Below are 27,867 nucleotides of genomic sequence, written 5' to 3'. Positions count from 1 at the left end.
AATGCAGGGGTGTTGTTTCTTGCAAGCTACTCTCTCAAGCTCCAACCACAATTTGAAGTCCAACGGATTGAGATCAGGACTTCCAGACGGCCAATCAGAGTGTGATATGTGATTGGGTGCATTTGTCTCCAACCACTGTTGTGTGGTCCTCACCTTGTGTGCAGGGGATGAGTCCTGTTGGAAGGTCTATTGCCTATTGTGAAATAAGATGTTCATGGTCATAATCACAGGTTTCAGCATGGTGTCTTGATACACTCTGGCAAAGGTTTTGACCCTTTATTCACAGAAATGCAACTCAAATATCCCCTGATACATCACTCCCCACTACCACTACCACCAAACCATCAATGATGCAGGGTGATGACTCTGAATTCTGGATGTTATGACACATGGCGTGTAACCATCCAGGGCATGTACTTGATCATTCTGGCAGTTAAATGACTCTTCAATGGTGAAAATCTTATCTGTGAAGAGGATATCTCTGTGTCTGTTGTTTGTGTACTACCAGAGAAGTGCCTTTGATTTTATCACCTGCTGCTGCTGCATAAGTCGTAGTGTTAGGAAGTGTCCAATGTAGTGACACTAGGCTCTCACCCCCCAGGTCATCAGTAGTATATGTGACATTGTTCTTGGTGAAACATTCATCTCCGGTGGCATCACTTTCTGCATTCTCACAGGATTAGGGCAGAGGTATGCCTTCACAGCCCTTACAAGCTGTTGCATCCTAACAATGTAGTCGGCCTATTCTTTATAATGATACACATGACAGATATGTCTTCTGTATCATTATAATGGTTAATAGTCTGATGCATAAACATCCTACTAATCCCTGAGCGTTATCATATTGAAAATAAAAGGTGGCTGCATTCCAACCTTGTGAAGTGCTATTACAGCTACACAATTCTCATAATCTCTCCACTGCATATTAACTCATACAGTTAGACAACTCTCTCTCTCTCTCTACTGATAAACAGGCTAATGCTTGGTTGTGCACTATGCCACTAATGAAACCTAGTTTGCTATATTCTGTGGGGCTGTGTGAAAGTTGTAACAGTAATTATGACAAGACTATGTATACCCACTCACCCACACACACACACACACACACACATATATATATATATGAAAATTACTAGTTTGATGATGATAACCTTCTTTTTGTTCTTCTAGTTCAATAAGCCTCATCTCAAATGCAACCTTTTCTTCCCCGAGAGAATTTAGTAATGCATTACATTCTGTTATTTCTTGATTCAATAAATTTTTTTCACAGATAACCTGAAAAAAATGTGTACAGGAATTTTTTAAAAAAATATTTTTAATAATGCATTAAAATTAAAACATTTTTTTAAAAAGGCAATATACTGTTTTGCATTGCTATATAAATGCAAGATCCTCAAAATAAGTGAGGAGAAGAGGATCTAGCATTCATAAATTCAAAACTAATTAAATTTTATGTGCAACATAAATGATAAGTCATAATCACAATTAATAAATTTAAGTATGTGTCTGAAAATCAGAAGTGTACTACAGTAATACTACAAATATCTGCAAGTATCAAATAAATGAAATAAAATTTATTTAAAAAAAAAAGCTTAGATATACAAATAGTATAACCAGATGTGAAATTGAGGAGCAGGTTGTAGGGGAGGTAAGAGATCTGGGGGAAATAATTGATAGAAACCTGAAATTTCAGGGAGCATATTGCAAAGATGATGAAGGTAACCCAGAGGACTGCTGCAATACTGTGAAGGATGCTGAAGAGATAAAAGAGTTGTCATTCTATTGTCAATGAGTTCAAAGAATGGTATGATAGACTGTGTTTTCTAGGAGGGACCTCCCACAAGTCTTTTTGACTCCATGGAAGCTTGGATCATCATCATAATAATAATCATATAATAAGAATAAAAAGAATGAGTTTTTGGACTCCTTGGAGGTGTCACATAATAATAATAAATAAAAAAATAGAAAATGATTCCAAATCTTTAGAGCACTGCTAATGTTTTTTTTTTCCCCAGTGTGTGTTCAAATAAATCTATAAAAATTGATTGAATAACAAGTAATCATCACGGATGATTTTAATTATCTGAACAATGAATGAGTAATGGTGAAATCTCATAAGAAGAATGAAACTGAATTTATTGAACTGCTGTGAGACAACTTCCTCAAGTATCATGTGAGAGAAAGAACTTAAGGTCAAACAGTATCTGATCTGATAATAATGTCAGATGGGGTTTTAGTTAATGACATGAGTATTCTGTCTCTATTTTGTGACAAGTGACCATGCAGAACTGACATTCTGTGTGGCTAATTTTATGGATGTTCCATTTCGAAAAAGTTAAATGCTGAACTAAAAAGCCGGAAATTATGGCCAACTAAGAAGTATACTACGTTCTGTCCCATCATATCAATTGCTAGATGGCAAGAAGATCAGCATTGCATGGGATGCATTTAAAAAATATTTAAATTCATTTTAGAAATTATGGACTTGACAACCGTGTTATAAATAACTCTTTAATATCCTGACGTTTTGATCTTTCATATTAAGATCATCATCTGGAGCACATACAAATATACAGGACAAGCTAGGTTACATTACATACAGTAAGCTAAAGAAACAATGAATTGATCACAAGTTATTCTACTTATGATCAATGACCTCTACTGAAAAAAAAATAATAATAAAAATTATTATTTTTATTATTATTATTATTATTTTATAAAAATAAAAAAAATTATTTATAAACTACATCAAGCTAAATTCTATTTATGATACCATGAATAACATTCTTTTTTACAGATAGCTTTCTTTCAGTAACAATGATGTCCTATTTTTAGCATTACAATTGTTATTTTTGATTTAGAATCCTGGATTTTCTACAGTCCGGTTTATAGCTGCTCTTAGAGAGGAAGGTTCTGTGGGTTAAATATATATCTTCCATATGTTTGGGATTTTTAGACTATCATTACTGTTCAGATTGGGGTGATTGGTAATAATCTCACAGGCTTCCTTAAATTTGCGTTTATACCATGTTTTGGTGTGATGTAGACAACTAGTGCTTTTCCAGTCAATTCTATGTAAGGTGTTCAAGGCATGATCAGAAAGGCCAGCTTCACCATAATTATTAATGTGTCATTTATGTTCTTTTTGTCTGATAGGAATTGTGTGTCCTGTTTCTCCTATATATGGTATGTTACAGGTGCAATAAATACGGTATACTCCAGCGAGCGGAGGAAGTGGGTCTTTGGATGAGTTGAGTAAGCTTTATAATTTTGCAGGAGGTTTAAAGGTGACTTTGAGAGGTTGTATTTTTGTAGTATTCTGTTTATTTTATCTGATATCCCTTTAATGTAAGGAATGGTTATAGTTTTATTGTAGTCTGGCTTGTCTTTGTTTAAAGTTATCAGAAAAGTATTGTTGATAACTTTAAATTCATCTTTCAGTGCCTGTTCACTGGAGCAAATCTTCAGAGCCCTGTTTTTTAGAGTGTTGATGATGCCTAGTTTTTGTGTTGGGTGGTGGTAGGAGTTTATGTGTATAATATCCTTACTTAATAATCAAAATATCCTTACTTCTACATGTCAGTGTTCTCTGCATCGTTCCCATAATCTGCTGTTATCCTCACAATTTTAGGAAAATGTCCAAGAAATTTCAAGTCCCTATCCACCATCACCCTCAGATCTTTCATCCCCTTCATGCCTCTAAATATCCCTTCCCCAATCCTATACTCCGAATCCCATTTTTGCTTCCCATTTAAAACCTTACACTTGCTACATTTAACTAGCAAAGTGTATGGTTTTAAACACTTGTCCATTCAGACAGTCTATTTAGGTCCTCTTGCAAAGCTACAACCTCAACTATAAGAATACTAGCAATGCTGGTTTTTCTGTACACAAATGCTAAGAGCATTACATTTTATTTTATAAATCTTCACACTGAAATGCAGTGCTACATACTATGGTCTACCAGAGCAATGCCTTGGCCCCAATAGGCCAGAAAGGCCAAAGCCAAAATACATGAAGATCTATCCCAAGCCAGTATGAGGTATTCTAGTAGTCATTTGTTGGTGACAATGTCAAGCCACCAGTGTCCTGCCCCCACCCCCCTGCAAAGATCAAAGCAATAGGAACTTAATGTCTGCCAAAGTAATGCCTATAGAAGTAAAGTCTTTGTAACTCTCATTGCACCATACACCATGAAGGGAGATAGTAGCACTAGTGAAATGAAGACCTGCTTCAAACTTCTCTTCAATCTGTCAAGCAAGATCTATATTCTGATCATAATATGGGACCTAGCATTACAAATAAAGATAATGAGTTTTTGTAAAATTGAATGACTTGGTCTCACCAAAGGTTGTTGATATCAGTGAAACTTTGTTAACTGAGGATGTTTTAACAGGAATGGAAATGGAAGGATATAGCATATTTTGTCAGGATAGTGAGGATAAATGTGGTGGTGGAGTGTTACTTATGATAAGAGATGACTTGTGCCTTCTCAGGATGAAGAATCACAGTGGAAATAACACTAATGGCTTTGAAAATATATGGTATGAAATAGATGTCTATAAGGCATTCAGTGGGATGTTGCTAGAAATCAGGGAATATAACTGGTGATGAGCAGGAAATGTTTAAGCAAATTAGTTTGGCTAATGCAGTGGTTCTGAACCTTTCTAAGCCCAAGGACCAGTAAAATGCCTAAAGCAATTCTACGGACCACTATGTAATTTTTTTTTAAATGTATATGGGGATTACCAACATTTTGGAAAAACTGTTCCTTTTATAACATAATAAATCTAAAAGCATGTGTTTTGAATACATATGGAAACATAATTAAGTTGGAAGTAAACAATTAAAATGTATCATCACTGAACAAAGTTTTAATTTTTATTAAACAAGTAAAGGTGTCAGTTTCCGATTTGCTGCAGGCAAATTAATGGGTATGCTAACACTGTCCCACTGATACACCCATTCATCTGCCCACAGCAAATTTTATATTTTATATGTCATTCCCATTCATCTGCCCACACTCATTAAGCTTACTCCACAACAACATTTTTAGTGGCGGTGGTACCATGGACAAATGAATGGGGAATGTCAGTGCCATCTCACTGATACCTTCATTCATCTGCTCACGACGACGTTTATATTTAATTCCCATTCATGTACCCACAACAACTTTTACATTTTTTATGTTATCCCCATTCATCTGCCCATCCCACAATAACTTTTATCTTCGTGCCTTTTCTAATTCAACCTGCAACATGTAAACTGTTCCATTCACTAAGTGCATTGTGAGACGAGGGAAAAATGTTGTTCTTATCTTACTCCATTCATCATAATACTCAATACAAACTTCACATCCATGGATTCCATCATGGATGACATCCCTTGTCCTGTCCAAACCATCACCTGCATATACCGAAAAATTTGACTCAGAACATCCCAAAGCCATTAATGCCCCGCCATCCCTCCATCCACACACACACACACACACACACACACACACACACACACACACACACTTCCAGGCGATACGAATCGCCTTATATCTCTGACAAGTTTTCCATGACCAGCAAAAAAAAATTTAAGACATCCTGTTATGCGAGATCCTTCACGATATTTATAACCAGTCCAACCCACGATATCAGTCGCAAAGTGCCATCCAGGTGGTCGGGCACATTTTCCCGCCAGCGACAGCATGCATGATATATACCGTACACTTGTGATTTGTACTAATCGTGTTATGATGGTGGTTTTAATTATATCAGTCCTGTTTTATCCAGAGGCACAACAGTGGTCATCGTAAATTTGGCAGATTCATTAATCATGTGGTGGTTTTATTTATATCGTCCTGTGCGCTGCTTGTATTCATTATGTTGTGATGTGTGTTTCTATACAATCCATGACCATACGGATGTTGTCTGCATGCGACGGATTTGGTGTGCTCGGCTGGCAGCTATCATCCTCGACAGCAGAGCTGAGCCTCATCATAAAGTCACTTTGCGTAACTTTTGCTTCATCTCCGATTTTGTCTGATTTTGGAAATGGATTAATTCAAAAACCAGTAACGAGAATAATTGGAAACTGTAGTCCAAATAAATAATATGATATATGAGATGGTTCAGCTTCTCAGCCTTTGCAAAGTTGCTGGATATCTGGCTCAATATTGACCAATTTCAGTCGAAGATCGGCACACGCACACACACTAAGACGATTTCTGTATTTTGTTTTTATTTGAAGGAGTGATGAGAATCCTTTCTCACAAAGAAAGGTTGTAGAAAACTGCATGACAATTTTCAATGCTTCTTCAGATAATTTGGGAAATTCACTTCTCACTGAAGGCAAGATCCAGAATTGAGCAAAACCAAGTTCAGAGAATTGCATTTTAAGCCCACTGTCGCTTGAAAGCTCAATTAACTGTTCTTTTTTCGATAACGAAAGGTCATATTCTGTGACTATAAGCCTGAAATAGATCTTGAACCCACAGAAATTTCTTATAAAAGTTATTTGGAAAATACGTTTCAAAATTCTGTTTCAGAGTTTTGAGGTGGTCACAAACCCTTTCCAGAAATTCGGAATCAACAAAAAGATCATTTTCAACTAAAACGGATTCCAATGTTGGAAAAGGTGCAAATTATCGAATGCCTTCATTTTGTCGTAGGCATCAAACAGTTAAAGAATTTCCCTGAAGGGGGAGATTTAGTTCATTTAATTTTGAAAAAAATGTCTGAAAGATAGGATAGTGTTGATAACTGCAGACAAGATTATACAAAAGAACATGCAGGTAGATTATTATGTCTGTACACGAATGCTAGGAGTATCAGAAACAAAGGGGTAGAGTTTGTTGCCCTAGTCAATATGTTGGGACCTCAGATTGTAGGCATTAGTGAGAACTGGCTATCAGAATCAGACATACTAACTGGAATCAAGTATAAAGGGTACACTATTTTCAGGAAGAATAAAGAGGATAGGAGAAGAGGGGACAGTGCTGCTAATGATATCAGATGACTTGAATCCAGTTAGAGTTGAGACCTATGATTGTAGCACTACTACTAGTGGCATATTTAGGTATAGGCCCGGGCCTAGAGTGGCAAATTTTGAGGGGTGGTGGAAATTTCCAGGCTCTCATTTTTGTAATCAATAACATGTTCCTTATATGCCACATCTACTTGCAAGTAGAGAAATATTTTTCTTTTTCTCATTGTAAGTTTAGTCTGCAAGCATATTGGCATGTAATTAGATTCTTCATAACTATACAGACTGAGACACGTGCACAGAAAGCTACTGTATTGTTGTCGGTAATTTGACACAAAGGCAATGAGGATCGCGGTCGGGAGAGATTGATGCTAATTAATTTTGTGCCGGTATTATTCTTACTAACTGTAACAACTTTTCCTTCTTTATTATTTCGAATTCAAATTAAGATTGTTAATTGTTGCCCTTCCTTCAACTCTTTAGTGTAGTATCCTGATACCTTTGTGGCAGTTAAGACGTGCTAAATCTGAATTTATTTTTAGAGTTTTCAGTGACCTTGTCATATGTTGTCATCAGAGTGGAGGTAATACTGATTTATTGTTTTGCTTTTAAAAAGTTATAAATTGTGTAAATCATTCCAATACTTCCTGTATGTTTTAAATTGCTATTTAAATTTTAAACCATGAGTGATGGTAGAAAGCAACTTAGTGGTAGTGAATATAAGAAGAGGAGAAAAGAAAAGGAAGTGAAAATTAACGAAGTAGTATCAAAGACAAGAAAACTGGACAGTTTTTTTTGCGTCTGTATCTGCTAATAGTAATTGTGATTTGGAAAAAGAACAAGAAGTGGTTGAGGAGATGGAAACTGAATCTGTTTCAAATGACATGCCTACAACAAATCCCAACAATTTGGCAGCACAGGTGATAGTGAGTAATGACCCAGCTGAGTGGATTCTAAATAACGTAACATGTGAGTATATCGCAGTTAATGGGTTTCCACAAAATTTAGACAGTGATCTTTCCAAATCACACAGAGCTTATCCTGACAAAGTAAAACATGTTTCTAAGAAACTCATTGAGAGGAATCTGATTAATGGTAAAAAATAATAAGAGATTTTCTTGTTTACTCTCCTAGTACCAGAAAGATCTTTTGTGAGCCTTATCGCCTTTTTGGTGGAGGGGGAGCTGATGACAGTCACTTTATCAGTGGATTTAATGACTGGAAAAATGCAGAAGCACGAGTGAGTTAACACAAGAAAGCAACTAGTCATATGAGCTGCCTGACAGTTCTGAAACAAAGAGAAAATCTTGCAGGGAGAATTGACTTACAAATAACTCAGCAACTGGAAGAAGAAATTAAGTACTGGAAGGCGGTGTTAAAACGAGTAGTTGCAGTTATAAAATCATTGGTCGTAGAGGACTTCCTTTGAGAGGAAAGAATGACATTTTCAGTTCTGTGCATAATGGAAATGTAATGATGTGTCTAGAGTTGAAGTGGACGTGCAGAATCAGGGAAACTAGAGTTATTAAGGAGGGGGGGGTAGATATGAAGACTTTAGGGAGACAGTTGAGTGTATGAATGTGTATAATATGCCAGAGCGAGTACGAAGGACAACAAATCAGAATGGGATAGTTAGTATAAGGCTTCTGCAATTCATGTATACAAATGCCAGAAGTATTAGGAACAAGAAGAATTTTTGGCCTTGGTTGGCACTTCCAGGCCACAGGTTATTGGCATTAGTGAAACATGGCTGACAGAAGATGATATAGCAAGTGGGATTGAATGTGAGGGATATAGTGTGTTCAGGAGTGACAGGTAAAATAAAATAAGAGGAGGAGTGTTATTGATGATAGCTGATGAGTTGCAGCCAAGGAGAATAGATAGAAGTTGAACTGCAGGATAGAGAAAAGAGCAAATTTGAGGCTATTTGGTGTGAGATTGAGGCTAACAGAAAAAAATATACAATTGGGTGCTGCTATAGACCAGGTGATGGAATAGATGGTGGAGATAGAATGCATAAGCAAATAGAAGAAATGAGTGGAAGGAGGGTAATTATTAAGGGAGATTTCAACTATGGTAACATTGATTGGAAGGAGGAGAGGACGCATGGGAAGAAGGAATTGGATTTTATGTGGGTTATTAAGGGATAACTATCTGCGACAGCATGTAATGGAAAATACTAGGGGTCAGAGAGTGCCTAGTAATTACATCTGAGAATTTGGCTGTAACGAATATGACCACGTTGCCACCAATTGGTGAGTGATCATAGGGTCTTAACTTGGGAGGTGGCTAAAGGTGTGGAATTAACAATTAAAACAGGGTACATGTGGAATTATCGGGCTGGTAAGTATGACAAGCTTAGGAGTTTGATTAGTTCAGTGCCATGGCATGTAAAACACACCATTAAGCTTGAGCTGCAAAAAAAGAAACAACTGTGGAGGGAATTTAAGTAGAAAGGTGATCGGCAGGCACATGAACGGTATAAAGCGCAGGCCAGAGTGTGGTAAGAAAAGCAAAAGTGGATAATGAAAGAACATTAGCCATGCAGGCTAAAGAGAATCCCAAACAGTTTTTCGATATGTTGCAAGTAAAAGAAAATATGTAGACGGCAGAATGATTTTAAAGAATGCCGATGGTAGGGAGGTAACCTAATCAGTTGATATAGTGGAATTACTGAGCGAGCCCTTTGCAAGAGTACATCATCCAGGTTGTGACATGGCAGGAATGAAAGAACCAACAGCTCATACGGGAATTGTGGTGAATGAAGCGGAGGTGAATAGTCTATTACAAAACCTCAATGTCAATACATCTGTGGGATTGGATGGTATACCAGCTCGTGTCGTACGTGAAGTGGCTAAAGAATTGTCAGTGACCTTGACCATTTTGTTTAATTTGAGTCTCCGGTCTGGGTTAGTCCCAAGGGAGTGGAAAGAGGAGAAAATAGTTCCACTGCATAAAGGAGGCTCCAAGACTGCTGTTGTAAATTACCGACTGATCAGCATATCAGGAATTGTTGTCAAGGTCTTGGAGAAAATATTCAAGAGGAAAATTCAGGATTGGATAGATGAAAATGGGATACTGTATGTTGTTCCCCATAGGACAGCAGGGTAGATGTGAAGGGTAGATCATGCCTCAGTAACTTGCTCACGTTTTATAACACAGTGACGGCTGAACTGGATAAGGGTAATGGGTTTACAGTGATTCTGTTGGACCTTGCTAAGGCCTTTGACAGGATACCACAAGGAATTCTAATCAGTAAGCTGCAGCATATCAGGATGGATATAGGGTTGGTGGAGGGTTATCACAGAGTGGTCTATTCAGGAGTAGAGTCCAAAAGACGGCCTGTGACTAGTGGTGTGCTGCAGGGTTCTGTTCTTGGACCACTGCTGTTCAATTTGTCATTAATGATATAGAAAAGGATCTGAGGGAAACTGTTCATTTGTTTGCTGATGATGCAAAGTTGGGTAGATCAATAGTGAGTGCACAGAATGTCAAAATTTTGAATGCACAGGATGATTTGGATACTTTGGAGGACTGGACTAGGGAAAATGGATGTCAATTTAATGTGGCAAAGTGTAGGGTTATGCATTTTGGAGTGAAAAGATTAGCAGCGGTATATCACATTGGTGGAACCATACTCCAGGAGATTGATGAGACCAGGGATTTGGGAGTGTTGGTGGATAGGGAGTTGAAGTTTAGGGGGAGCACATTGCAAAAGTGGCCAAAATAGCTCATCAAATCACTTGGTTGCTGAAAAATACTTTAACAAACGGAGACAAACAAGTTATTGTTTCTCTATATCGAGCCTTGATAAGACCCCATCTAAACTACTGTGCCCAGATATGGAGAGATTCCAGAGGCGAGTGACCAAGATGATAGCAGGTCTATGGAATGAACCTTATGAGAACAGGTTGAAGATTTGTGGGTTGCAGAAATTGGTTGATAGGCGGAAAAGGGGTGATATGATTGAGACATTCAAATTACTGAAGGGTTTCTATAAGGTTAATTCACAAGATATTTTTGAGAATAGGACTGGTGGTGGGAGGACTAGAGGCCATACATGGGAGCTGGGCAAGAGTGTGGGTAGCAAGGGTGTTAGAGCTAGGTTTTTTACTTGGAGAGTGGTGAATGAGTGGAATAACGTGCCAGAGTCTGTTGTGGGGCCATGACTGTAAATGAGTTCAAGGCGAAGTATGATAGATACTGTATGAATGTTGAATAGTTGTTCTTAACATGATGTTAGGGCCTCCCTCGATGAGTCTATGGACTCCTTGGAGTTGCCCGTAATGATAATAATTAGTGAATTTGATCCCTTTCTTGCTAAGCACATTGCCAAAAGCAGGAAATTAAATGCAATGATGTCTAGAGTTAATTAGTGAATTTGATCTCTTTCTTGCTGAGCACATTGACAAAAGTGGGAAAAAAGGAAAATGTTTCATTTCCTATCTTTCCTTTACCACATTGAGGAATTTATTAAAATAATATGCGAGAAAGTAATCAAATTTATTGTGGAAGAACTTAAAATAGCTAAGTACTATTCCATAAGTGTTGACTCAACACCAGACTTGTTTCATGTTGATCAGTTGTCCTTCATTGTACGATATGTGAAAGAACATGGAACTCCTGTGGAGCGTTTCTTGCATTTCATTCTTAACGCAAGTCACAAATCTGAAGAGTTACAAGAGGCGGTTTTGACTTCACTAAATGAGCTTGGAATTGATGTTGCAAATTGCAGAGGGCAAGCATATGATAATGCTAGTAACATGTCAGGCAAGTACACAGGACTGCAAGCAAGAATTCTTGAAATAAATCTATTGGCAGAATTCACATCGTGCACTGGATGTTCTCTGTCCCTAATTGATACTTGCGCTGCTGAATCCTGTCCGTACTTTTCCGCATTTTTTGATGTCTCTTCAGAAACTGTATGTATTTTTCACATCTTCAACACATTGGTGGAGTGTTCTAAGAAAGCACCTGGAAACTTCTGCAAAAGTAATCAAACATCATTCGCCTACTCGTTGGTCAGCTCGTGATGATGCCTGTCGGAGTCTTTGTGAGGGATGGAAGGAAATAATTTCCACTTAGTCTGAAATTGAAAATGATACCACCCGAAAGAAAGTAACGCGATGTGAAGCAAGTGGGATTCTACGGCAACTTCAGTCAGTAGAGGTTGAGATCATGACCTGCCTATGGGATGATATTCTCGCAAGAATGAATGCCACAAGCAAGAAATTACAAAGTATAAACATTAATATAGGAACTGTGTGTGAACTGTATGGGTCCCTCAAAGAATATTTCAAAGAACTAGAGTTATTCGATGAATCCTATGAGAACAGGGCAAGAAACTTAGCGGAATTGACTTGTATGAGGAAGAGAAAAAAGGAAGAAAAAGCCCACCAGGTTTTTTGACGACAGCACAGATGAAAGTAATGAAAATGAAGACGAGTACAATCCATCAGTCAATTTCAAAACTGATACTTATGACACAATTTTGCACAGTCTCTTATTCGAAATGAATTGAAGAAAAGTATGATAAGAAAACCTCTCGAAGGAGTTCCGGTTTCTCACAACAATGCATGTGGTATGTGAAAAGGACGTCTTAAAGGGGCAAAAAAACTTCAAGAACACTTTTCGACTGATACTGAACCTGAATTTGCAAACAAATATCTGCACTTCAGAGCACACCTGAAATCAAATGGCCAAGAAATAACTACATTTCTACAACTTTCACAGAAAATTCGACAGGAAGCCCTACAGTGTACATATATTCCAATCTGGACACTGCTCAATTCTCTTTACGATTTTTCTGTGTAAGATGGCAACAAATTGCTCAACTGAAAGTTCCGCCCTCAAAAGGTTGAAGGACTACCATAGACAACTATAACAGAAGAAAGGCTCAGCAACTTGGCACTTCTACAAATTGAGAGTGATATTATAAGGCCACTAGACTACGAGGACGTGCTAAATACCTTTGCTGAGCGAGCAGCAAGACGTAGAATATTCTAGGACATTTTGGGCGAGTCATAATATATATACACATACACTAGTGGCCAAAATTGTGGAAACCTTTTGGAAAAAGTGTATTTCTGAGGTTTGATGGCTCATAACACCACTTTTTTTTTTTGAGTAATACCATAAAATTATATATCAATGGAAAGATAATTTAATCAAGAATGTAATGCAGTAACTTTTATGAAGGATTTTTTATTAGAACAGTAGTTATAAAGAAGAAAAGTGAAACACATAGAAAAAATGAGATATACAAAAATTCTCACAATGTGAGTTAATACTAAGTTGGGTAAACCTTTAGCGTTAATTACAGCCTTACAACGCCTTCCCATGGAGTGAACCAAGATTGAATTATTGCTTCTATTAATTGGGTTTTATTGGTGGGTTGCTTCTGACTAACAAGTTTCTTTAGTCGGCTCCATAGATTTTCGATTGGGTTAAGGTCTGGGCTATTCCCAGGCCATTCCAGCAGTGAAATATGATTATCTTGAAACTATATTTTGCACACAGCAGCAACATGACATGGAGCTGAATCCTGTTGAAATATAAATGCTTCATTTCTTGGAAAAGATCACATATGGAAGGCTTCAGTTTGGGCTCAAGTATTTCATTTATGTATTTTTGGGTTTAAATTCCCATTAATCACGCAAATTCTGCCCACACCTTTTGATGTCATACAACCCCAGATCATAACACTAAGTATGTGTTTCACAGGGTGTAATGCAATCAGGATGCAAATCTTGTCTGATTCTTCTTCTTACGTATTTTATGCCATCACTACCAAACAGGAAGATTTTGGTCTCGTCACTCCAAATAACACTGTCCCATTGTTCCGCTGTCCAGTTTAATCTTTTCAACCTTTGTTTGAGAGATAAAAATGACTTTTTTTGTGGAATTCTAGCATTTAGACCAAATTCCTGATTTGGTCAAAAGCCTATGCCGAACAGTCCTTGCACTTCACATTGTATTGTGAAGTGCAAGGACACTACATGACTTCTGTCATGTAGGCACAGTCTCTCAATTCTTCTATCATCAATTGCTGTTGTGTACCTTTTCCCGCCTTTACCAGTCGGGTTTTGTAGTGACTGAGTCTCCTTATACCTCTTCAAAAATTTAGAAATGCCACCTTTGGTTAAGTTTCCAGCAATTTTTCTTCTAATTTCTTCATAACTGTAGCCTTGTTCACTTAATAGTACTATTTTACATTGTACTATTAAGTGTAATATTTCTGGGTGACCAGTCAACTCTTTGCACCATTTCTTTAATTTTATTACGTTTTACAAGCTCACTAAATGAAAGAACACACAAAAAACCAACCAACTTGATAGCAATCACATAACACACTGACAAATGTCCTCCTCTCAGCTCCAATACATGACATCAACAGCTATATCCTACTGTGACCTTGTTGGCTCATTGCCAAAACAAGATGACACCTGATTGGCTCTCTAAACACTCATGCTCATTGACTACATTCAAATGAAGGAAAGCTATTTCATATCGACCTAAGCAAGTTGTGCTTCTTTTTTCTGGTTATTTGGCTATAACTTTTCATAGAATGCAGATAATTGAACAAACTTTATTGCATTAAATTCTTGATTAAATTATCTTTCCATCGATATACAATTTTATGGTATTATATCAAAAAAAAAAAAAAAAAGTGGTGTTATGAGCCATCAAATCTCAAAAATACACTTTTTCCAAAAGGTTTCCACAATTTTGGCCACTAGTGTTTATATATATTTATATTACAAATTTACGATATAAATAGGTTATGCATATAAATCAACATGTTCATTAAATATGAGGGGCGGCACTTTCTGCGGGCCTAGGGGCAGGAAATACCTAAATACACCGACTACTACTACTGCTACTAACAGTATTATTATTAGTAGTAGTTTGAAGACATCTGGTGTGAGGTGGAATCTAACAAGATCAATTACATAGTGAAGTGTTGTAACAGACCTGGTGGATCGGTTGCTAGCGATGAAGAAATGCATCACCAAATAGACATGATGAGTGTAAAAAGAGTAATCAAAATGGGAGACTTTAATTATCCAAATTTTGATTGGGTAGCAGTAGAATCACATGAGAAGAATGAAAATGCATTTATTGAGCTGTTGCAGAATAACTTCCTCAAGCAGCATGTGACAAAAGGAACTCAAAGAGTTTTAGATTTGATTATCATGTAAGACGGCGTTTCAGTTAAAGACATAACTATTCTGCCTCTGGATGGTGACAGTAATCATGTAGTACTCACTTGGGAAATGACTAAGCTTATGAATGTTCCATTCAGAAAAGGTTACATGCTGAAGTACAACGCAGGAAATTATGATCAACTGAGAGGTATACTAAGTTCAGTGGAATGGGATCGGTTGATGAATGGGAATATCGACAGTGCAAGGGAAACATTTAAACAATACTTAAATTATGCGATATCAGAATGTGTCCTTAGAGTCCAAAGAATAAATAGGGTAGGAGTTAAATGGTTGTGTAATCTTATTAAGCAAGAGATTCGTAAGAAAAGGACAATGTGGAAGGAATACTATGTGCAAAATAATGATGCGCATTATGAAAATTATAAGCAGCAGACTAGAATAATCACAACTGTTGTATGGAAAGAAAAGTCTGAGTATGAAAAGAAACTGGCTCTGCATGCTAAACACAACCCACAAAAATTCTATAGATATGCTGCAAGTAAAAGAAAGAATAACTATGAAAGAATAACTCTTCTAAATGCAGATGGCATGAAAGTTACAGATGCAGAAGAGGGTTGCTCAACTAATGAGTGCTCATTTTGTTAAAAGCTATCAACCTAGTATATGCAACATTGTGCTCACTGCTACCTCTTCACTGGATGAAGAAACTCAGGTGTTTGAGGACGAGGTATTAGAGCTGTTGCACAACTGAATAAAAATTCAGTGTCAGCACGTGTGCTAAAAGTGTTTAGCTGAACTGACTATTCCTGTGACCAAGCTGTTTAATATGAGTTTCAGAATAGGGAAGATTCCACAGGAATGGAAAGAATGTATGGTAATTCCATTGCACAACGGTGGTGCAAAGATTGATGTATCTAACTATCGACCAATTGGTATCTCAGAGTAGAAAAAGAGATTTTGGGAAAATTGGTTGTGGCTCGTATTCAGAAATGGGTTGACAGTGAATTTCTACTTTGCAATGAGCAGCATGTGTTTACTAAAGGAAGGTCATGTTTTAGCAACTTGCTTGCATTCTATAATGATGTTACCATTGAACTAGACTAGGGGAATGGATACACCATGATACTTTTGGATTTTGCTAAGACTTTTGACAGAATACAGCATGACAGATTGTTGCATAAATTGGAGAATATGGGTTTGGATTATAGAATATTAGCATGGATAAGAGGATGGCTGACTGACAGATATCAAAAGTGGTATATGGGGGATATGAGTTTGCAAGATTTAAGGTAACTAGTGGTGTACCACAAGGATCAGTGCTTGTTCCACTGTTATTCAATCTGTACATTAATGATATTGGGAAGAATCTGACAAGCAACATACAGCCATTTGCTGATGATGTAAAGATAGGTAGGGTAATCAGGAATGCTGCTGATATGCAGTACTTGCAGAATGATTTGAATAGGCTGGAATTGTGGGTATGGGAAAATGGATGTCAGTAAATATAAAGTCATTCACTTCAGCACGATTAGATATCCAATGTTATATTATATTGGTGGGAATATGCTTGAAGAAACTGATGAGGCTAGGGATCTTGGAGTGTTAGTAGATGGGAAGTTGAAGTTCAGGGGCCATGTAGCAAAGATTGCAAATACAACTCAAAAGATAATTGGAATGGAATGATACTGAAATGAATGTTCACATGTAAAGATAAGGATGCCATTTTGCAGGTTTGCAAAAGGTGCACAGGTCTGGTCTCTTGGTTTCTGTTTGTGATTCTGATATAGTGGAGAGAGTGCAAAGGAGAGTGTTAAAAATGATATCAGGATTGTGGGATACTGATTATGAAGAGAGATTAAGAATTTGTAGACCACAGACTAGCAAACAAGAGAAAGAGTGGTGACTGAGACATACAAACTTCTGAAAGGATCATGCAGGATTTCAATTGATGGAATTTTTCAATTTATGGAGGGTGGGGAAAGGACAAGAGGACATCCTTGGAAGCTGAGAATGAATGCCTCTCAGAAGAAGGTGAGGGCTAGATTTTTCTCTCATAGGATGGTGCGTGTTTGGAATGGATTGCCATTGAATGTTGCTAGTGCTAGCAGTATGAATGAATTCAAGAATAAGTATGATTGCTAGTGTGTGTAGTATGTGGTCTCCCTCTCTTAATAGTAATAATAATGGGTTTTCCTCAACACACAATCAGGTTGATAGCTAACTTATACAGTGAGCAAGAAGCCACAGTAAGAAACAGGTGTTGAATAGCATAATGCATTATTTGAACGGATTGCCATTGGATGTTGCGAATGCAAGCAGTGTGAATAAATTCAAGAATAAGTATGATAAATGATGTGTGTAGTATGTGTCCTCCCTCAATGAATCCCTGATTCCTTGGAAGTGTCTCTTAATAATAACAATAACAATGGGTTTTCCTCAACACACAATCAGGTTAATAGCTAACTTATACAGTGAGCAAGAAGCCGCAGTAACAACAAGTGTTGGATTAACCGATTGTCTTCATGTTGGAAAGGGAATTAGGCATGGATGCCTACTTTTTCCTCACCTGTTTAGTATCTATGCTGAGGACATCATACGTGTAGCACTGGATGATCTTAAGACAGGAATTAGGATGGGTGGTAGATTGATCAACAATCTGAGGTATGCTGATGATACAGTACCTCTTTGTAACGACAAGGAAGAACTAAGACAAATCCTTGATAAATTTAATGAGTTCAGTAAGAACAGAGGACTTCAGCTCAATCCTAGCAGAAGATGGTTCTCAAAGGAAATACAGACAGGCTAGCGCCCGAGAAACAAGTGTATCTTAATGAAGAAATAATTAAGGAAGTCAAAAGGTTCGAGTGCAGGGATCCATTATTAATGTACAGAATTGCTGTTCAGAAGACATCAGAAGAGAGCTAGGAATGGTTAAAACAACAGTCACAGACTTGTCTAAAATCTGGATCTATCTCAAGAGGAACAAAGTTGAGAATTCTTGGTGCAGTTGATTTTTCCAACGGCAATTTATGGATGTGAGAGTTGCAATCTGAAGAAGTCTGATATGAAAGGTTAGCCACTTTTGAAATGTGGTGTTAAAGAAAGCTGTTGAGGATATCATATAGTGAAAGGTAATCAAGTGGACAGATACTAAAATGGATCAGTAGAACTTTAAGGCACCTTAAAAATATCGACAGAAGAAAGCCAAAGTACTTTGGAGACACAGTGGGATGGAAGGAGAACTTCTCAAAACAGTAATAGAAGGTAAAGTTGTGGAAAAAGAGGAAGGGTAGACCCTAAATGAAATGGATGGATGGATGGTGTGTATGGATTAACTAACCTTCAGAGAGTTGAAGCCTCCAGTAAAGCATACAACAGGACAACCTGGTGAGGACAGATGTGGCACATCACCAAGCATATTAGTGACCATACGGCATCTAATGATGTTGAATGAATAGATGGCTGGATGCCATATGGTCACTCAGATGCTTGGTGATTTGCCACACAGAAATTTAGAAACCACATTGCAATGGGGGGGGGGAATTGAGGTGTGCCGTACCATAATAGGGGATTAAGGCCGTTGAATCACCATACAAAATAAATAAATAAGGTTAAAGTAATACAGAAGTCATATTTTCATATACGAGTTGCCAAAAGGTGTCACACCTTATTATTAAAATACTCTGGATTAGAGACAGTTAATGGTTGAACGTTTTTCCACTTGGTTATACTATAAATTAAAGATACCAAAAAATTATATACTTGGTTTAATCCTTTATCCAAGTGTAAGCAAACAAGTTTGCACCTGAACTATTTTCAGGACTAGCATTATACATTTTCAGGACAGGCATAGAATTATACGTGGCTGCAAGGAGATGTTCTTTGCATTATGGTATACTAAGGCAAGTGATATTGAAGTCATACCACCTTTACTATGAGTTGCCCCAGTCCTGAAAATAATTCAGGCACAAACTTGTTTGCCTACACTTGGATAAAGGATTAAACCAAGTATATGCTTTCTTGGCATCTTTAATTTATAGTATTACTATTAATGTTATTATTATCTGACACCTCCTTGAAATCCAAAGACTCATCAAGGGAGGGCACCTACTCTACAACTCTGTCTCCACCACTCAATCCACCAACGAACCTGTCTATCCCTTCACCAGATTTATAGCTATGCTCATTGATATTTGTATCATTTTTACAACTACACATCATAACATAACTTACTTACACACACACACACACACACACAGTTTTAGCGTTACTCCAAAGATGGTGTAGCTTTTCTGACTAGCTGATTAGATCTCACTCAGATAAACGATTGCACAACCATGCTCTATCACATTTTAATCTAGTCATGCTTGATACCGAAACTACTGTTCCAAATGGGAGATGGGTCATCATGGATAAACATTCTATTTATCCATAATGACCAGAATAAAATGTCTGCTTGAATTTCAGTTTTAATCCATGCAACTCTTATCTGCAAAGCACAACAAAAGAAGTTTTTGAAATGAACCACTAAACTGGAAAACAAAATGCATCTTTAGTAAGAAACTAGGATAGCTAGAGAAAATTTTCAGCATGGTAGTACTACTAGTAGTAATAAAGAATGCATGTTGAATTTTCACTTTGTAATAATGTTCTTGTTTTAATTTTGCAATAAAAAAATAGTAATAAATATGCTTCAATTCAATTAAATAAAGACCTCTTGAACATTTCCTTTAATTTAAGAGGATTAACAATTCTAAAAATAAAGACTTTCCGAAAATAAATTTTCTGATACCTTGTACATGTATATGCAAAATGTTTAAAAATATTTAAATATTATGGAGCTACTATTTCAGTTAATGACATAAATAGATAGTAATTACATTACCTTATCAAAATTATTTTTCAGTTCTTCTATATTTTCCTGTAGAGAATGGTTCTGCTCTTTAAATAATGAAATTTCTGATTTATATTTTTGTAATTCTTCCCTGTCTACTTGTGCCTTTTCTGAAATTTGAATTAAAATTTTTGTAATTCAGAGTGAAAACTAAATACTTAAATGAAATGTTCTATAATTCTCATACTAGTTTCAGAAATAAGTCCGTAATTTTTCATATAGTTGAAATACAATGTGAAACAGAAACAAAAATAAATAACTGAATAACTAAATTAGGCATGTAAATATATAAGTTGGTTATTAAGTTATTTATTTACATTCCTGTTCCAGCTAGTATTTCGTTTAGAAAACTTTAACATAAGTGAATATAACACTGTGGAAATTGAATATCCTAAATCTAGAAATTATCTTTCTATAATGAAAATTAATCACACAAAGACTTTTGAAGAATGAAAATTTTAAATTAACATGTTACATCAATAATAATAATTATTATTATTATCGTTATTATATGGGTACCTCCATGGGGTCCGAAGACTCATCGCAGGAGACCCAATCTATCATACCTCTCCTTGAAGACATTAACAGACAAAGCACTCACTGGCAACCCATTCCACTCATTCACAACTCTAGAAGCAAAAAATCTAGTCTTCACATCACTACTAATCACACCTTTATTCAACTTACATGGATGACCCCTTGTTCTGGTCCCTCAAAAACTGAAAACATATTCCCTGCATCTATCCTATAAAACGTTTTAAGCAACTTAAATGTTTGTATCATATCCCCTCTTTTTCTCCCATCAACTAACTTCTGCAATCCACACACCTTCAATCTATCTTAAAAGAGAACATTTCACAGGACATGGTCACTAGCCTCTGAATCCTCTACAATGCTTCCTCATCCCCAAGAAACTCAGGTGACCAGACTTGAGCACAGTAGTCCAGATGTGGGCATATCAAGGTCTTATAAAGAGAAATAACAACTTCCTTATCTGTACTTGTTAATGTGTTCTTCAATAGCCAAGTAATCTTATGGGCACCTTAGCAATATGTCCTCTAAACTTTAACTCTCTATCTACCACCACTACTCTTAAATCTCTAGCTTCATCTATTTCCTGGAGTACAGTGCCATCAATGTGATACACAGCTTGTAATCTATTTATTCTAAAATGCATAACTTTACATTTCTCGACATTAAACTGACACCCATTAACTTTTGTCCATACTGACAGCCTATTTAAATCATCCTGCAAGCTCTCCACATCACCTTGATTAACTATTACTCTACCTAATTTCACATAAACAAACAACTGAATATTTTCTTTCAGGTTATTTCCTACATTATTTATGTACAAATTAAACAGCAATCATCATAGAACTGAACCTTGCAGCACACCACTAGTCACCTGTTTTTGCCTCAGTTCTGCCCCTTCATATACCACTTTTTGATATCCGTCTAGCAGTCACTCTCTTATCTACTTAACCATTGTCATATCCATCCCCATTTGTTCTAATTTAATTAACAGAGTTCCATGTGATATTCTGTCAAATGCTTTTGCAAAAGCCAGCAAAATCACTGTTTAGCCATTTCCTTTATACAGCCCAGCTAGCTATTATAAAAAGTAAATTATTAAGGCATGACTGACCCTTCACAAAGTCATGTTGACCCTCATACAGTATCATATTTTTATCTACCCATTCTTGAATTATCTTTTTTACTTATTTTTCTAGTACTTTTACCACTATGCCTGAGATACTCCCTTATGCGAGGGAATTATTTTGCCCTCAATTTACTCACATGGAACTCTACCAGAGCTGAGACTTAAATTAAAGAACCTAGTCAAAGGCATTGCCCTTGCACATTCTCACAAAACTCTAGCTGATATCCCACCTAATTTGACAGCTGTATTTATATTGAGATTCTGCAACATCTTAAGAACTTCCAATTCATTCACCTCTGTTCCCACATTACCATCCGTCACATAGGTTAAAGCAGTAATCTCATTAGGATGATATACACGTGTAAAATGGTCACTCAGTAACTTAACTATTTTATCCACTTCTGTCTCCTTGTGACCATCATCACTCATTAAGGTTAATGTTCTATAGTCATTCTTCCCCTTACTTGCCACATAACAAAAGAACTCTTTGGGATTTCCTTTGGCCTGCTTGGCTAGATTCTTCTCATAATCTATTTTTGCCTTCTTTGCCATGCTGATCACTTTCTTGCTTGAGCCTTGTAACGTTCGTGAGTTTGCTGGTCACCTTTACTCTCCACAGCATTTTCTTCTTCTGCAGCTCGTGATTAATGATATTACTCATTCATTTAACTCCTACCTCAAACCTCCGTATCCTAGGTATACAATTTAACACTGCTTCCCATGGAATCATTATTAAGAAAAAAAAGAATTATTTTAAACATATATATTTCTCAATAAATTATATATTATGTATGAATTCTCCTACTCAAATTGCGAGTTATTATCACCATGAAGTTCACATCCTGGCATGATTTATTATTATTTTGATAAGGGGGTACTTGGTAATAATGAAAATTTAAGAAGGGGTACGCAGATATCTGAAGTTTGAGAAACACTGCTCTAGATGACCCTTAACCATATCTCATGCACTACTACTAACATCCTTACCCTGCAGTGTTTTATGCCATGAGAGATTTAAGCTTCTTCCTAAGCATGTCATAATCATCTGCCTTACAGTACCACAAATACCACTTCTTCATAGAATATTCCTTATGTTCTACAATCTCTAGGTCAAGACCGCATGGTCACTTTCACTATTTGGAGGCAATGTTGTCACCTTGGTTATGGATAGCTATTCTGATCCTATGACCAAGTTCAATACTCTCCCACCCCTAGTCCCCTCCATTATATGTTGCCTTAAGTAATTATCTCTTAACAGGTGGATAATAAATTTAGTTTAATCCTTTATCCAAGTGTGAGCAAACAAAGTTTGCACCTGAAAGTATCTTCAGGACTGGGGTAAGGTAGTACAACACCAGGCAACTCGTCGCAAAGGTGGAGCAAGCTAACATCACTCCTATCTCAGTATCTCCCATAATGCAAAACACATCTCCTTGCGGATATATATAATGTTATGCATTAAGGGGAGGGCCACTACCCAGACTAGTTTTGACCTTTATTGAGGTCTCTTCAGTGGGAGCCAGGCCAAGATGTGGAGATACCAGGCAGTAGCATTAGCAAGGTCATCTCTACCTATAAGAGTTGCCACCTTTTTATTAAATTACTCTAGATTTAGAGAAAGATGTTGAAGGTTTATTTTTCACTTGGTTACACTATAATAAATTTAGTTTAATCCTTTATCCAAGTGTGAGCAAACAAAGTTTGTGCCTGAAAGTATCTTCAGGACTGGGGTAAGGTAGTACAACACCAGGCAACTCGTCGCAAAGGTGGAGCAAGCTAACATCACTCCTATCTCAGTATCTCCCATAATGCAAAACACATCTCCTTGAGGATATGTATAATGTTATGCATTAAGGGAAGGGCCACTACCCAGACTAGTTTTGACCTTTATTGAGGTCTCTTCAGTGGGAGCCAGGCCCAGACATGGGGATACCAGGCAGAAGCATTAGCAAGGTCATCTCTACCTATAGTAGTTGCCAAAAGGTGTGCCACCTTTTTATTAAATTACTCTGAATTTAGAGAAAGATGTTGAAGGTTTATTTTTCACATTGCTCCACCTTTGCAACGAGTTGCCCGGTGTTGTACTAACTTACACCAGTCCTAAAGATAGTTTCAGGCACAAACTTTGTTTGCTCACACTTGGATAAAGGATTAAACTAAATTTATTATAGTCTAACCAAATGAAAAATAAACCTTTAACAGGTGGATCAATTCTATTTCCTTCCTGCCATGTGATCTTTCTTCCTTCCAGTCTATATCTCCATAGTTTAAGTCCCCCATAATAATCACCCAACCTGTACTAATTTCGCACAGTGTACTAATTTGCCGATGCATGTCTTCCAGATCATCTGTGTAACTCCCTGACCTATAGCAACAACCAACTGTATATTTTGTCTTACTGGCCTTAATCTCACACCAGATTGATTCAAATGAACAGTCATGCAAAAACCATTCCGTTTCATGCACAGATATTCCAAGAGGATGGAACAACATGTCACACATCATGTGCTTCTAGAGCCTATTTATCAGAATACTTTGCTGGGAGATTTATTTTGAGGTTCACAGAATTTCTGTACCCTTCATGTTCTCCTGATATCACATCATTTGATGTCTTCAAACCTTAATGAACTAAGGGATAAAATTACATAATATGTCCAGCAGATGTTCCAACCTTGTTCTCTAAGATGATAGAGAACCTTCAAATACATTACAAAACCTGTCTTGAAAGACAAGGTGCCTAGTTCGAGCACATAATCTACTGTCGTTAATGCTTTATTCGACAAAGGATTCCACCGACAGTTGTTTATATGTTTATACATATCATCATGGGCAAACATATTTCTTTGTTAATTAACATATTTACTCCACAACATATATCATTGTAATTACGTTTTTTTTTTTTTTTTCACCATACTGTATAAATTTTCCTATATTTCTATCATATCTCCCTTCTTCCATCTATTATGCAAAGTTTGAAAACTGCATGCCTTCAACCTGTTGTCACATGCAAAATTCCATTGTACAGATATTATCTTGGTTATCATCTACTGAATCTTTTCAACTATCTCCTATGAATACAGTTTACCATATATGAGTACAGTAGTCAAGTATCAGTCTTTTACAATGGAAGAATAATTTCTTTATTCCTACAAGTTAGTGTTATCTTTAACATTTCTTTCATTAATCCAACATGATGACTTAACCACCTTAGTAATGAGGCTTCTAAACTTTGGATTTAGAAGCCTCATTACTCATTACCATCATCTCCAGGTCTCTGGCATCATTGACCACTTGTAGCAAATTACCATTAATATAACACTCTGCTGACAATGCATTAGTCCAATATGCATAACCTTGCACTTAGCAACATTTATCTGAAATTCAGAGTCATTTCTCCCACAGAATTAATTTGTTCAGATCAGCTAGTAGGATTCTGTATCAAATATATCTATTATCCTTCCTAACTTTGTAACATTGGCAAATAATTGTATATTACTATCCATTTCTTCCCATAATGTATAGCATTATACATGTCCATAAGGATATGTGCTTTGTCCCTGAGATACTAAGGCAAGTGATGTGAAGTGATCTGTCTCTATATATGAGTTGAGCAGTCATGAAGTTACTTCACCTGCAAACTTTGTTTGATTACACTTGGATAAAGAATTAAACCATGAATATCATTTCTTGTCACCTTTAATTTACATTCGACTCTAATATCCTTAACACATAAGTTAAACAATGACCCAAGAATACAATCCTGTGATATACACCTCATTAATTACTCTTGAATCTGGGATGGTGGTGAAGCTGTAAGAGCTGGTTTCCTATTCAAAAGTTTATTTTAAATTAAAAGTTTATTTAATATCAAAAGTTTATTTTGCATATCCATCCCTTTAAGCTTGTATATCAATACACAGATGGAATCCTGTCAAATGCCTTGATAAAATTCAGAAATATCACGATATAACCATTCTCCTTATATAGAAGACATCATTCAATTACAGATTATGAGCAGATTTGTAAAGCAAGAACTAACTTGAACAAAACCATGATGTACTCGACAGAGGATCCTAGTGCTCTCTGCTCTCTAGTAACCTTTGAATACAATTCATAACCAAATACTTTGTGATCACACAACAGATATAGTATTCACTATATTAGTCCTAGGTCACCCATTGCATAAGGAATTATCCTGATCTCCTTCCACACATTAGGAATCATGCATGTGCTGAGCAAGTTGAACCAATAGGGTCAGGAGCAACTCTCTGGCACATTCCTTCAAAAATCCCATCATCCAACTACTTTATTCAAATCCAGCCCATCTCCAGCTCATCTATTGCTATTCTTTCATTAATCCCCCCCCCCCCTCAGAATCCAGAGGACTAATGAGTCTGCCCAGAATGTATAACCATACTAAAATGAGCACTTAACTGAATTATTTCTAATGCATCTGACACTTTCCTATGATCTGTATGTAGCAGCTAAATTAAAGAATGACAATGGGAGCATAATCATTCTTTATTTTAACTGCAACACAGTAATAAAATTCTCTTAGATATCATTTGGTCTGTTTGATTAACTTATTTTATTGCCTTCCTCAGCATGTGCATCTTTCTCCTAACTGGATCTGAGAAAAGTGTTCAAAACATTCTTTTACTTTGTGTGTGTACTTCTTGCTTTATAGTTATTCATCCATTTAATTACATTCAATTTATTTTCCCCTTTATTCGGGAGGTCAGATAGAATCAGATATCATTTCCATCATACATACACCCTTTGACTCTTCTAATACACTGTTGATTTCTCTATCATGCAATTTTTTTCATGATACTTTTCAGTTTATTACAATCTTATAGTTCTACAAATGTCTCTTCTTAATCAAAGCTTGCACATGCATTGTCACTTAACAAATAAAAGTTGCATGAACACTCAAAACTGGAGTCCCTGATTTTAAGTGACCTCTGATATCAAACTCAAAGATATTCAATTCAGCTCTTTACTCTATACAGGTGATATTATACTCCTAAATACATCCAGTATTTAGGAGTATAATATAAGGATTCTTTAATTAAAGTGAATAACTGCTACAATAAATCTGGTATGAAAAACAGCAACAAAAAACAACTACTGTGAAAATAAACAAGAACATGAAAAACATTAACTGCATTCTCTATTTCAACTATTCAGTGATAATAAATTAAATATTCAAGTAGATGACAAAATAAGCAAAGTCTGTTTGGTGGAAAGTTGGCTGAATGAACTGACACGGAATAAGAGAGAAGTTAGACAAAACACTAAACTAGCAATATGTAAGGTATTGTTTAAACCAACTTTTAACTGATGGGAACAGAATAATAATAATAATAATAATAAAAAGCTGAATTAGAAATAAGAGTTGCTTGACGACTGAGACTGATTTGAGAGTTCTCAGAAAATTATAGGACTAAATAGAATGTCGAGAGTTTATTTTTCACTTGGTTAGACTACAATAAGTTTAGTTTAATCCTTTATCCAAGTGTGAGCAAACAAAGTTTGTGCCTGAAAGTATCTTCAGGACTGGGGTAAGATAGTGCAACACCGGGCAACTCATTGCAAAGGTGGAGAAAGATCTCATCACTCCTATCTCATTATCTCCCATAATGCAAAGCACATCTCCTTGTGGATATATGTAATGCTATGCATTAAAGCAAGGGCCACTACCCATACTGGTTTCGACCTTTATTGAGGTCTTGTCAGTGGGAGCCAGGCCCAGTAGCGGAGATACAAAGGCAGAAGCAATGAGAGGTCATCCTAATATAGTATCTCCACTACTGGGCCTGGCTCCCACTGATGAGACCTCAATAAAGGTCGAAACCGGTATGGGTAGTGGCCCTTGCCTTAATGCATAGCATTACACATATTCGCAAAGAGATGTGCTTTGCATTATGGGAGATACTGAGATAGGAGTGATGAGCGCTTTCTCCACTTTTGCAACGAGTTGCCTGGTGTTGCACTACCTTACCTCAGTCCTGAAGATACTTTCAGGCGCAAACTTTGTTTGCTCACACTTGGATAAAGGATTAAACTAAACTTATTATACTAAATAGAATGGTTTCAATGAAAAATTTATGTTAAAAGTGAAGATATTAGAAAGCAAACATTATTATAGCATTCAGGATTGTGGAAGG

The 27,867-nt window shown here is 36.6% G+C and overlaps 1 protein-coding gene across 1 annotated transcript in view; it reads right to left on the bottom strand.

The window, feature by feature from the left end:
* LOC150097879 (uncharacterized) overlaps positions 1 to 27,867 on the bottom strand; it is a 365,709-nt gene that overhangs the window by 157,309 nt on the left and 180,533 nt on the right. The window contains exons 10-13 of the mRNA XM_090406619.1: positions 25,483 to 25,524; positions 24,369 to 24,538; positions 20,026 to 20,144; positions 1,134 to 1,275 (exon numbers count right to left, since the gene is read on the bottom strand). Coding sequence (XP_090262745.1) covers positions 1,134 to 1,275; positions 20,026 to 20,144; positions 24,369 to 24,538; positions 25,483 to 25,524 — 473 coding nt within the window. The remainder of the gene's footprint in view (positions 1 to 1,133; positions 1,276 to 20,025; positions 20,145 to 24,368; positions 24,539 to 25,482; positions 25,525 to 27,867) is intronic.

The sequence above is a fragment of the Typopeltis vanoorti genome, chromosome 16, assembly GCF_054136105.1.
Source record: "Typopeltis vanoorti isolate ZY-2024b chromosome 16, IOZ_Tvanoo_1.0, whole genome shotgun sequence".
NCBI classification, from domain to species: domain Eukaryota; kingdom Metazoa; phylum Arthropoda; class Arachnida; order Uropygi; family Thelyphonidae; genus Typopeltis; species Typopeltis vanoorti.
The sequence above is the reverse complement of the archived record's forward strand: the minus strand, read 5'-3'. Positions and strand labels throughout refer to the sequence as shown.